The following is a 13,608-nucleotide window of genomic DNA, read 5'->3' as shown; positions in this document are numbered from 1 at the left end:
TTTTCTATTCATATTTTTTTCTGTCGCCGGTCGGTAAACATCTGTTTTACAGACCTCTGCTCAGGATTTTTTGGAAATTGACTCGCTTTTTAAGTATCTGATTGATTTTTTTGGTATTGAATTGGATTGTTGAATTGGCATGCGCGATAGTGGACGTTTTTTGATTTTGGATTGGACCTTTTCTATATAAGATATGTCTGGATCAAGTGTTGTGAGTTTCAGAGTGTGTGTGAGGGCTGGGCTGATTGTAAGGTGAGGCTACCGAAAGCATCGGTAGCCCCCACCCCCACACAGTATGTATGAGTTGTAGGGGGCTTAATTGTTTGATTGATAATCGGTGCAATGAATGTGAGAAGTTGACCGATGATGAATGGAGAGTATATGAGTCCTATCGCCTTAAATTGGAGCGCGATAGGATCAGGAGGTCTTCCTCCAGGAGTGGTTCTTCCAAAGGTAAGACTAACATCTCTCCTGCATTAACACCTGTAGTGTTTACAACCCCTAAACCTGTGTTGCCTTCGGGCTCTGATTCTGTGTCGGGAGAAGCGAATGCTCTCTCTCTGATTTTGGAGTCTCTTCGCACTCTGGAGACCAAAGTGAAAGCCTTAGAAACTGGCTCGGTGCAAGTGTGTGATCGTGCCCCCAGTGTTGTGGAGGGGGCGTCAGATCGGCCCCATAATGCCTCTAGGCCTAGACCTCTATCAGACTCCCAAGACCCAGGGAGTAGGTATGTCGAAAGCCGCAAGAGGGTTTACGGGGGCTTCCCACCGATCTGGCGTCCCTTCGGCAGGCCCTGTAGCAAAGACCCAAGCTGCCAAGGACCGTGCACGAGCGCGCGTCCTGAAAGAGTGCTTTTCGCCCTCCGAAGCGTCCTCCCCGCGCAAGGGGTGGAGCGCTCGGAGAGACTCTCGTCCTTTGAAAAGGACTTTCGTGCGGAGGACGCTTCACGTCCTCTTTCGCCGCTTTCGTCGGAGGACGCGTATGACGTTTTTCCGCCTCAGAAGAGAGGTAGGATCTCCTCCGATGAGGACGCTAGGTTGCGTGCACAGGCGCGTATACCTGAGAAGCAGGTAGCTTTACCTGTAAGAAGGAGGAGGCTCCCCTCGCCCCTCGTCTTCTCACAGGATCAGTCCTGCTTCCTCTGTTCATTCTTCCCCAACGAAGAACATTCTTTTGTCCCTTCAGGACCAGCTATCCTCGCTTATGGCTCAGAGGACTCGCCCAGCAGCAGTCGAGCCTAAGCGGAGGAAGGACCTTAGACTGCCTGTCAAGAGGACTAAGCAGTCTCCTTCTCCTTCACCTACTTCGTCTCGTTCGCCGATCGCTTCTCCTTCGGCGATTCGCCGATCTCGTTCGTCCTCTAGAAGGACGTTACGTCAGGACGCTTTTGAGGAGGACGCTCTGTACGAGGACGTTCGGCAGGACGTTCGGCAGGACGCTCGTCAGGACGCTTGTCAAGACGCTCGTCAGGACGCTTGGCAGGACGCTAGGCAGGACGTTCGTCAGGACGCTTGGCAGGACGCTGGGCAGGACGTTCGTCAGGACGCTCGCCAGGACGCTAGACAGGACGCTCGGCAGGTTATGCTCGGCAGGAACCGCTCGGCAGGACCGCTTGGCAGGACGCTCGCCAGGACGTTCAGGCCGCCTTTCAAGACGTTTTTGGGGATTCTGACCAAGAAGTCTTACCCCCAGACGCTAGTTTACGCGCACAGGCACGTATGCCAGCGAAGAAGAAATGTAAGGACGCTTCTCGGTGGGCAGGTGAGACTGCTGCGGAAGGCGCTGAGGACGCTCGTGCCTCCTCAGGACGCTCTACCTTCATCGAGCAGTAAGCGTCATAAAGAAGACAGCCGAAATAAGGCTGCCTCTAGCAAGGATAGGGGTCCTTGATCAAGCCAAGACCTGACATTAGGACGCCCTCTCCTGACAGACGGTCTCCTCTTCCGTTTAGAGAAGAAGGAGTTGAGTTAAGTAGTTTTCGCTGAATCGGTTGAAGAGGAAAACAGCTACACCAGCCCCGTCCTATCTCGGACTATAAAGTCCTCGTACGACTCTTGCGTTTCTTTTGAAGACAAATTTCAGCCCGCAGCTCCCAAGTCTCCTCCTTCGCAGTTTTCTTCATCTAAAACTGGAAAAACCCCGGAGTTTGTAGAGATGAAAACTTCTCTCTCAACGAAACGTGCTTTTAAAAAGCTCCAGGATTGGATGGTACGAAGGAGAGAGCCAAGGCAAGGACGACCTTCGCCTTGCCTCCAACTAGACTTAGTGGAAAAGGGGGCATTTGGTATAGAACCAAAGATGAAGTGGGAGTTCGTATCCCTTCTTCGGCTCAAGGAGATTTCTCCAGCCTAGTGGATTTGCAGAGGAGGTCGCTTTTACCATCTGCTAAGGTAAACATGGACCGCGTCGGAGACTGACCATCATTTGAAGGGTCTGCTCAGGACGCTGGAAGTCTTCAACTTCCTTGACTGGTGTTTGGGAGTTCTGGATATGCAAGCGAGAAGCCCAGAATCTCTCAGTCTGGGGGAGCTGTCCAGCGTGTTAGCATGTATGGACAAAGCCGTCAGGGATGGTTCGTTTTTTTAGGAGCTTCGTATCCTCATTTTGGAACGGCTTTATTAAAAAAGAGAGGCTTTGCTGTGCAACTTCACAGCTCGTTCGGTGACTCCAGCTCAGAAAGCGGATTTGCTGTTTTCGCCTCTTTCGAACCATCTCTTCCCCCAGACTTTGGTAAAGGACCTGACGAACAGCTTACAAGAGAAGGCAACTCAGGACCTTTTGGCCCAGTCTACAAGACGGTCAGCCGTACCTTCAACCTCTTCAGCTGCGGTTCGACCGCCGAAGAAAGTAAAGCCCTTTCGTGGGGCTCCCCCTCGAGAGCAGCTCCTCGAGGGAGATGGGTTTTCACGAGGAAGAGCTTCCTTTAAGACAAAGCCTTCCAAGTGAGAAGCATGTCCTTCAGACACCAGTCGGAGCCAGACTGAAGTTTTTTGCGGGAGCGTGGAGAGAGAGAGACACGGACTCTTGGTCCCTCAAGATCGTGGAGCAGGGGTACAAGATCCCCTTTTTAGATCTGCCTCCTCTTTCTACGACTCCCAGAGACCTTTCTCCATCCTACCAGGGAGAAAAGAAGAAAGTATTGTTCGATCTCCTTCAGCAGATGATCGACAAAAGAGCGTGGAACAAGTCGCGGACCTGGGGTCGCCAGGTTTTTACAACAGAATCTTCCTAGTACCGAAGCAGTCGTCAGGTTGGCGTCCAGTTTCTAGATGTAAGCAGGCTCAATCTTTTCGTGGAAAAGAACAAATTCACGATGGAGACGCCTCATTCTGTTCTGGGAGCGTTGAGACGGGCGACTGGATGGTATCCTTAGACTTTCACATCCCGATCCACCCTCGTTTCAAGAAAGTTATCTAAGGTTTGTCTTAGGACAACAAAGTATGGCAGTTCAGAGCTATGTGCTTCGGACTGACCACGGCTCCGATGGTGTTCACAGTAGTAATGAAGAACGTAGCGAGGTGGCTACACTCTTCGGGAATAAAAGTTTCCCTGTACCTCGACGACTGGCTGATCAGAGCGTCGTCGAGAGAGAAGTTGTCTGAAGGACTTGCAGTTCACTTTAGCCTTAGCGAAGTCCCTGGGACTTCTGGTCAACCTCGAAAAGTCGCATCTGACCCCAACACAGTCCATCGTGTATCTGGGGATTCAGATGGATTCAGTGGCTTTTCGAGCGTTTCCGTCCCTGGAACGTCAGCGGCCTAGGCTTAGAAAAGATCTCAGCCTTTCTAAGGAAAGAGACTTGCTCGGCGAGGGAATGGATGAGTCTGCTGGGGACCATTTCCTCGCTAGAAAGGTTTGTTTCCTTGGGAAGACTGCACATCAGGCCTCTCCAATTTTTCCTTGCGGACGAGTGGAAGGCCAAGGACGATCTCAATGCCATATTGAGAATATCGCTTCCAATCAAGAACCACCTAAGATGGTGGTTGGACCCTCAGAAGCTTCAAGAGGGCGTGTCCCTAAGTCTTCTGAGCCCCGACCTAGTGTTGTTTTCAGACGCTTCCATCACAGGATGGGGAGCAACACTAGGGGGAAGGAAGTGTCAGGCTCCTGGAGAGGGGAACAGGTAGCCTGGCATATAAATGTCAAAGAACTGGCAGCATAGTATTTCTGTCCCTGCAGTTCTTCGAAAAGAGTTTGGAGAACAAGATTGTTCAGATAAACTCGGACAATACCACAGCACTCGCTTATTTAAAAAACCAGGGAGGAACACACTCCAGAACGTTGTTTTCCCTAGCGAGAGAGATTCTGCTGTGGGCAAAGAGAAAAAGGTGACTATCCTGACGAGATTCATTTGCAGGGAGTGCAAAAACGTCAGGGTCATACCTTCTCAGTCGTCGGGACCAAGTCCTACCGACGGAATGGACCTTGAACGAAGACGTTTGTCAAGACCTGTGGACGTTGTGGGGACGTCCACACTGGTCGAACTTATTCGCAACGTCAAGAGAACCAAGAGACTTCCTCTTTATACTGCTCCCCGGTCCTGGATCCAGAAGCAATCGCGGTAGTAGACGCTTTGCTTTGGAATTGGACGGGCCTAGACTTATCGCTTTCCCACCATTCAAGATTCTGGGGGAAGTCATGAGGAAGTTTGCGGCCTCGGAAGGGACGAGGTTAACCCTGATCGCTCCGATGTGGCCAGCGAGAGAATGGTTCACAGAGGTCATGTCTTTCCTTGTAGACTTTCCAAGGACATTGTGGCCCTGGAGGAAGGAGAATCTACTCAAACAGCCTCACTTCGAAAGGTTTCACCAAAACCTCTCCCGCTCTGGGTCTGACTGCGTTCAGACTATCGAAAAGTTGGCCAGAGCGAGAGGTTTTTCGAAAGCAACTGCGAGAGCAATCGCACATGCGAGACGTGCTTCCACAAGAGCTGTTTACCAATCGAAGTGGGCTTCCTTCAGGGCATGGTGTAAAAAGGAGGGAGTTTCCTCTTCCTCGACCTCTGTGAACCAGATAGCTGATTTTTTCTGCTCTTTCTCAGGAATGTGCAGAAATTAGCGGTCCCCTACCATTCAAGGGATATAAAAAGCATGTTGTCAGCGGTTTTTAGGCACAGAGGCCTCGACCTGTCTGACAACAAGGATATTCATGACCTTTTAAAGTCTTTCGAGACCTCGAAGGTTCCTCAAATGAGACCTCCATCATGGAACCTGGATGTAGTCCTTAAATTCCTTATGTCGAGCACTTCGAACCGCTTCAGGCAGCGTCTCTTCGAAACCTGACAAGGAAGGCTCTTTTCCTAACTTCTCTTGCGACGGCTAAGAGAGTTAGTGAAATTCAAGCGTTAGCAAGTTAATGGGATTCAAAGGGGACAATGCTGTCTGCTCGTTGAACCCAACTTCTTGGCGAAGAATGAAAATCCTTCGAACCCTTGGCCGAAGACTTTCGAGATCAAGGGTATGTCAAGTCTGGTGGGCCAAGAACCAGAGAGAGTCCTGTGCCCGGTCAGGGCTCTCAAGTTCTACGTGCATAGAACGAAAGAGGTAAGAGGTCCCTCAGGTAACCTCTGGTGCTCTGTGAAGAGACCAGAGTTACCTTTATCGAAGAATGCTGTTGCTTTCTTTCTAAGGGACACCATTCGGGAGGCGCATTCATCTTTCCAGAAGACTGATTTGAGCCTCTTCCGAGTAAAAGCGCACGAAGTACGAGCCGTCGCTACCTCTCTTGCCTTCCAAAAGAACATGTCAATCAAGGACATCCTTGATTGCACCTTTTGGAGGAGTAACTCCGGTCTTCGCCTCACATTACCTAAGGGATGTGAGAACGATTTATGACGATTGTAATGCACTGGGGCCCATACGTTTCTGCGGACACAGTATTGGGGTCCGGAAGTAGCTCTTTCCCTATTCCTTAGTTAGGTTTAGTTTAGGTTGTTGTGTTTTTAGGTTGTGGTGAGTCTTTGTGAGATGTGAAGATCATCCTTTAAGTTAGTTTTTTAAGGGGTTTTTGTGAATAGTTGGTCAGGTGGTGGTCAGTTGCTTCGTTGCCCTCATTTGTATGGCCTCGATGATCTTGTCACGCTGAGGTCTCGCACCCGTTGACAGATCATCCAGAGCGCACCAGCATACAGGTCTCCACCTGGCTGGCAACTCGTGATAAAGCAAAAGCAGCCTTACATGACAGTAATACATAGGTACTTTGCAAACAGGTAAGGAACCAAGATGTATATCTCTACTTAATTTAAGTTTCCTAAAAAACCCTTAAAAAATCCTATTGTGTCTCTTCCCACCATCCGAAGGTGGGATTCAGCTATATATATATCTGTCAGGTAAGTGGCATGAACAAAATGTTATTGTTAGTTATGCAAATTAAGATTTGTTCATACCTTAACCTGGTCCAGAATATATATAATTAAAGTGCCCGCCCTCCCCTCCCCACCCTCAGGAGACAGAGACATTAATAAAAATATGAATAGAAAATGGGAATGGTTCCTGATATCGCCTCCCCAGCGGCGGGAATGGGAATGGGTACTACACCCTGGCCGCCCACTGCGTGTGCCGCGAGTTTTGAATTTCTGTCGGACGTCAGAAAATACAGCTATATATATATCTGCCAGGTAAATAAGTATGAACAAACTTAATAATTGTATAATAACAATAACATATTCCACAAATAAAGTGTGTGTATGTTCCATAGAGAAATCCACGGATCGCTAAGTCCAGAAAATGCAAGTCATAGAATCCCAGGGGTTTACTGTACTGTATTTTAAAATTATGTATTGAGATTTTCCATGTCTTAAATCCTGAATAGGATGTTGGAAGTGCATTTTGTTTTTATATTTTTTTTTCAACCTTCCTTTCCAGCCAATCTCTCTGGTTAGCAATGTCATTGAAGTGACAAAGTCAGGGAAAATTCCATCAGGTCAAACTGAGATTCCATTTGAGATCCCTCTGAAGGCACGTGGCTCAAAAACTCTATATGAAACATACCATGGAGTTTATGTAACAGTTCAGTACTCACTTCGATGTGATATCAAACGAAGTTTACTTGCCAAGGACGTTACAAAAGCTCTAGAATTTATTGTGGAACATAACGGTAAGTAAATTTTTAAGGTTTTACTACTATAACTAATCGGAAATATCAAAAAATAAAATACATATAGACCTAAAAAGTTAATACATGGTTCTTAATCCTTACTGTGCTGGCTTGAGGAATTTTTTTTTTGTTTTGAAAGATTGTTTTAGATTCTTATTTAACATATATTGCAGATCTTATTTAACATATATTGCAGTCTTAAAAACATTTAACAGATTCTGACAACTCCTTTGAAAATTTGTTTTCATTGATTTTGGAGAGTAATTCTGTAGGTAAAAGACACCGCAATCTGTTGATTGTATGTATGATAAGTTCTTTTTAATGGAAAATGTAGGAATCCAATTAATGCAGGTTTTAAATTAATCTTTCAATTTGTAAATTAAACAAATTTCAAATGGTCATTGAGCTTCCTGATGTTCTTGTTAGTAGTATACTGAATTGAATTAGACAGAGTACAAGAATGTGTATAGTATGTATTAATATTAAAAGAATAAGGCTGGTCATTCCTGAAAAGGTATTCATTTCAAATTAAATCTCCTTATCAAGGCTTTTTTTTACGGTTAGCCTAAAGCCTTCAGGATCTCTGACCGGTAAACCAGTTACTTTTGAAATTAGACCAGAGACTTTGCAGAATGTTCGAGACCGTGCTCGAATTCCTCACTTCATTGTAAGGGGTCGTCTGGATTCTGATATTTTCTGTCTCTCTAAGCCATTAACTGGAGAAGTAAGTACATATTATTTTAAATTTGTATGTTCCTATCATTTTGTTTGGTTCTCCATATGATACATTATGCTATTTTCTTATACTATTGTGAATTTGGAATACAATATGTACTGTATACATAAGTGTTGTTGTTCAGTTATGAACATTGTCATCTTTCCCATTTATAGCATTAGACACAGTGTGTTTCACTCCTATCTCCTCTCTTGCATAATTTCCACCTGAATTCCCATGTATGTATGCCTCTTTTCTCTGTCTACTGTACAGTGAAGTATATTTTAGTCAGGTATAACAATTATAAATTCTCCCTTATTCAGTGGTGAAAGATTCTGTTTCTCTACTTTTTACAAAACTTTTATCTTTAAAGTACAGTACAATATTTTCTTCTGATCTTACAGCTTACTGTATGTGAGTGTGAAAGAGGAATAAGCAGTATAGAACTCCAACTTGTACGTGTTGAAACTTGTGGGTCGGCCGAAATGAACTCAAGGGAAGGTAAATAAAGTAGTACAGATTTTTTTACATATAAAACCCATTACTTTATATAGCCTGGTCTCCGTAGCAGCAATGTCTCTCAACACTTAAGAAAAAGAATCCCACTTTGCTCCTCTTGAGGGTGCATCCAGATCCCATAGAATCCTTGTCAGTAGAGCTGAGTATAATGGTAATTTGAACCACCTGCAATCAGGTGAAGTAGGTAGGAAGGTAACTTTCCATAAAGTCATGGGTTTGTATATGAAAAATATTAATTTAACTTTTGGAGGAGAAATTATTTGCATAATTATAAAACAATCACAGTTGGCCCATGAATAAGTTGACATGGAATTTGAGTGCCAGCTTCTCACAAAACAGGAGAGCTGGAAATAGCTTTATCCCTCAACCCTTGAATCTTAGTACATACAGTTGTGGCCATGAACCTTATTGATATTTGAAATGAACGGTTGATTATTTACAATTATTTTTAATACACCTAATGTAAGATACACTTGCATTTAGTGTGGGAACTCCAGATTTCCATCTTTCCCTCACTTTCCCTTTGTAGCAACACGACCCTTGACTCATTGAGACTACAAGTATACATCAAATGAGATGTCCCCCACCCAGCTAGACTTCCACCAAACTCTGTGTATTATTATTGAAAACTACTTTTCAAATTAGTTTGCATTTTCCTAATCTGGGTGGGTGGGAGTTAGCGAAGCATACAAGTAGTACCTACATCTTTTATTTATTGTGCAACAAATCAAGAATTACACTGGTAGATTAAAATGTTTCCAGTTATTTTTGTCTGGCAGAGAAGCAGAAATGCATTGCATTTGTGCTAAGGTTAGTGTTTGCAAGTTTTTAAGCTGAATAAAAACAAAATAAGCTGTAATAATTTCTTTTAACTTATTGGATTTCATTACTTATCAGATATGCCCGAGTCTGGAAAAACAAAAAAGGGATTTTGACGTATGGAAAAATCTAGTTTCTGGGTGATTGGGCGTCCGTGTGTCGCCCTATGAAATATCCTTAAGATCATTATTTTCTAGGTAAAATTAATCTAAAATTACCAGAGAAAAATAAAAATTAAGAAAATGTCAGTAAAACTGACTCGCTCACTCTATAAAAAGAAGTGTCGGTATGGGAATAGAGGTGAGTGGGATCCACTACCACGAGTCATTTACCATTTAGACCTTCCAACATAAAATCCCCACCAGAGAGAGCTGATACTAAAGGGTGATGCGGCCGCTACTACTACTACTACCGACGCCACGGACAGCAGCGCCCCTAGCGGTCATCCTTAATCTATGAACATCTTGTCCTGGTAGGGTGGGTAAAAGACAACAGGGTGGGTTTCATAGGGCGGACACGAGCCAATCACCCAGAAATAGATTTTTCCTACGTCAAAATCCCTTTTCTCGGCTCAGCTCGTGTCGGCCTATGAAATAGTACCAGAGAAACAGACAAGATGGGAATAAGGACAAATGAAACCCAATAGTAAAAAAGAGTTATATAATATAAGTGAATCAGGGACATTACAGTATACAAACAAAAGTACTTAAAGCTAACTTATCCTAAACAATGGCATGGTAAAGAAAGCAATCAATATAAAGTACTTAAAATTAACTTATATTAGACATAGTAATACATAATAGTGTAATGGCAAAAACAATACAGAATGATTCACTTAATTAAGATATTTACAAAATATACAAGCACATTGTGTTCTACCCTAGCATAAAAAATAGGGTAGAAACACTGAAGTACATTATATGTACATAACGTGGATGTCCCTAGCAAAAAAAATAAGGGACAATCCACCATATGATTCTAGCGGCTAAGGCTAGAGTATCCCGAGTAGCATGGCAATAGGGTGAGGGCATGTTGGACGAGGTAGGTAGAAAGGAGATCTGGATCTATACTACAACTACTATGCAGTATCAGGAGAAACAATGTTTCCCGCTGCTACTGCAGAAAATTTTAAAGATTCCAAGGACTTCAGTAATGACGTTTAAAAACTGTCGGTGATTTCCATCCAGAATACTTTTTAAGATCCTCAAAGTTCATATGTTGGAAGTAATTAATAGAGGCTGGCTACTCCTCTGATGTCATGTGCTTTGGGAATGAATCAGGGTTGGCTTGTTTAATGAAGTAAAGGATCGTTGTCTGATTCCTTTCACTGATAAAGTGCCACCTTTTTCTCTCATAAAGAGAGGACCTGAGGATCTAGAGGATGTACGAGATAGAAAGGCTCTTAAAGTTAATACTGGGCAGAGAGAAGGATCTTGCGGAAGTGGGATGACCTTCCAAGGAGCCCACCTTGCAAGAGGATCCTCATTTTTTGCTAAAAAGCTACGATCCGGGGAAAGTAGAACTTCTCCTGAGGGGAGAAATTCCACATGACCCGCATCTCTGGATAGAGCCGACAGTTCTGAAATTCTGGCTCCTGAAGCCAGGCTTAACAAAAATAACGTCTTTCTAAGGAGCATAATGAATGTACAATACGAGTTGTCAGTATCTGAGGCTAGTTTGAGGACATCATTTAAGAACCATGAAAACTTCAGTAGGCCTTTGAGAAGGTCTGAGTCTAGCACAGGCTTTGGGAATAGATGTAAAGTAAGATTTCTGTATGTCTATCTGGAAACCCAACTGAAAGATTTTCTTCAAAGCCGATTTATTAGTAGTATAGTGCTAGTGCTAAACCTTTTCAAACAAGGACCTGAAAAAGGATATAGCTAAAATTAACTGTCATGGTTGTAGTGTTCGATTCATTCAGGAAGGATGCTAATTTTTTAACCGCTGAGTCATATTGCCTAATAGTTGACTCTTTTCGTCTGATCTAGAAAGAGGATGTTTTGTGGATCAATATTAGCATCTTTTTTAGCCGCAAAACTTCATGAAGTCCATAAAGTTAGGGTCTGGAGAATTCCTGAAGAATCGAACACAGTCCTCATTTGTACTGATTGCGACAACTTGGGATTGGGAATCCGTTGAGGTCGGAGACCCAATTCCAGAAGCAGCGGATACCAGTTGCTTTTTGGCCAGTCTGGAGCAATCAGAGCTACTAGTCCCTTGAAAGTCCTCAGCTTGCTCAAGACTTTCAGAAGAAGATTCACTGGAGGAATATATAGATTTTCCTCCATTGATTCCAATCTAACGACAAGGCGTCCGTGGCATAGGCCAGAGGGTCCAGGTTGGGGGCCACATAGCAAGGGAGCTTGTGGTTCGCTTGTGAGGCGAAGAGATCTACTTGTAAGCCCGGGACTCTCCGGCATATCCACTGGAATGACCTGTCGTCTAGGGACCATTCTGATTCCAGAGGGACTGACCGGGGACAAAGCGTCTGCTATCACATTTCTACCCCCGCCAGGTGAGTGGCGGACAGATGCCATCTGTGTTTGTCTGCTAGCGCAAAGATGGCTATCATGACATGATTCACGTGGTTTGGATTTGGACCCTCCTCTGTTGATGCAATTGTACTACCACTGCACTGTCCAAAACTAGTCTGATGAGACTTCTTCGGGGGAAGGAGTCTCTTCAGGTAAGAAATACTGCCATTGCTTCCAGGACGTTTATGTGAAGCTGGCGGAACTGAACTGACCAAGTCCCCTGAACTTGTTTGAATTGGGAATATCCCCCCCATAGGACAGGGAGGCATCCGTGTGAATGGTTAACACTGGAAGGGGATATTGAAGGGGTACTAATTTGGCAAGATTCTTCACTTTTGTCCATGGACGGAGCTGATTGCGAAGGATCTGTGGAAATTACTGACAAACTTGTCTCGAGATTTGACGTTTGCTCTCGATCGCCAAACTCGATTTATATCTTTCAGCCTTGCTTTCAGGAGGATGTCTGTTACTGAGGCATACTGAAGAGAACCTAGGTTCTTCTGGTTTCTCCTTGATGTTTGTTTGCATTTGAGAAATTGTTTCACAGACTTGGCTATTTCTTTTCTTTTGACCACTGGAATTGACAGATTGTGGGAAGACAAATCCCATTGGATTCCTAGCCACTGAAAACGAGACTCCGGAGTGAGTCTGGATTTCGTTTTGTTTATCTGGAACCCCTCAGATGTTCCAGAAATTGAACTACTTCTTCGTGGCTTTGAGACATTCCTCGACCGTTGGTGCCCAGATCAACCAATCGTCGAGGTATGCTGCTACCATTATCCTTGAGTTTCTCAACTGTTGAACTACCACTTCTGCTATTTTCGTGAATACCCTGAGGGCTACATTCAGACCAAAGGGCATCACTTTGAATGAGAACGTCTGATTTCCTAGTTTGAAGCCTAGGAATGGACGGAAGTGTCTGGCTATAGGGATATGATAGTATGCGTCTGTAAGATCGATGGAGGTTGTGACGGCCCCACGGGGAAGTAAGGTCCGTACCTGCGAGATGGTGAGCATTTTGAAACTTGTCGCAACGAATGAAAGAGTTTAGCTTTGACAAGTCTAAGATTACCCTTCTTTTTGTTGAGCCTTTCTTTGGCACGCTGAATAAGCGACCTTGAAATTTTAGATGCTTGACTCTCGCAAATAGCTCCTTTCTGAAGGAGTTCCTCCGCATAATCTGTCAATTCCTTTGATGGTTCTTGATAGAATGATTTGATTGGAGGAGGATCTTTGATCAACTCCAACCCAATCCTTTGGACACGATGCTCTGTGCCCATTTGCTGAACCCCCACCTGTGACGGAAGAGGAACAGCCTCCCTCTACCTGGGGAGCCTCACTGTTGTTGAGCGGGTTGACCTCCGCGCCCCATCCTCTGGCTTACCTCTTGCAGCTCTTCCTGTGCCACGTTGGCGAAAGTGGCCCCTCGCCCTGCTACCCCTAGAGAACCTATTAAAGGTTGGGTAGGCCTGGCTTTCATACATTGAATTGAAGGCCGGCGAGACTGCATAAGAGGTGGAAGGTGACTTTGAGGAGACAACAGGAGAATGGGCTGTGTCTGCTTCGAGGTTGACGGCTGTCCTGTTGTGTAACTGGGACGGCCTGAACAAATTGCTGTTGCTGCTGTTGCTTCTGGTAAGGCTGGAACCTTCTTCCTGTCTCTTTGCTTCTTACCAGCAGCAGGGGCGGTGGTCTCTTGTTCCTCTTGGAAGAGATGCCCCATCTGGCTCTAAGGTCTGGTGGTTAAGCCTAGCAGCCTCGTGGTGCACCTCATTCACAGAGGCCTCTGGGAAGAGGTCCGCACCCCACATGCTGGAAGCTAAGAGTCTATTAGGCTCATGCCTGATAGTTGCCTCCTGCAAGACATGCTTTCGGCAGTTCCTTCTGGGCTAGGACTGTCTGGAGTTGGGATTTAGCCAGAAT

General features: G+C 44.9%; 1 protein-coding gene across 1 annotated transcript in view; it reads left to right on the top strand.

Moving 5' to 3' along the window:
• Positions 1 to 13,608, top strand: part of LOC135215480 (vacuolar protein sorting-associated protein 26C-like) — a 64,170-nt gene that overhangs the window by 31,158 nt on the left and 19,404 nt on the right. The window contains exon 3 of the mRNA XM_064250240.1: positions 6,864 to 7,093. Coding sequence (XP_064106310.1) covers positions 6,864 to 7,093 — 230 coding nt within the window. The remainder of the gene's footprint in view (positions 1 to 6,863; positions 7,094 to 13,608) is intronic.

Source organism: Macrobrachium nipponense, chromosome 19 (assembly GCF_015104395.2).
Source record: "Macrobrachium nipponense isolate FS-2020 chromosome 19, ASM1510439v2, whole genome shotgun sequence".
Lineage (NCBI taxonomy): Eukaryota > Metazoa > Arthropoda > Malacostraca > Decapoda > Palaemonidae > Macrobrachium > Macrobrachium nipponense.
This window is presented reverse-complemented; position numbering and strand designations above follow the sequence as displayed.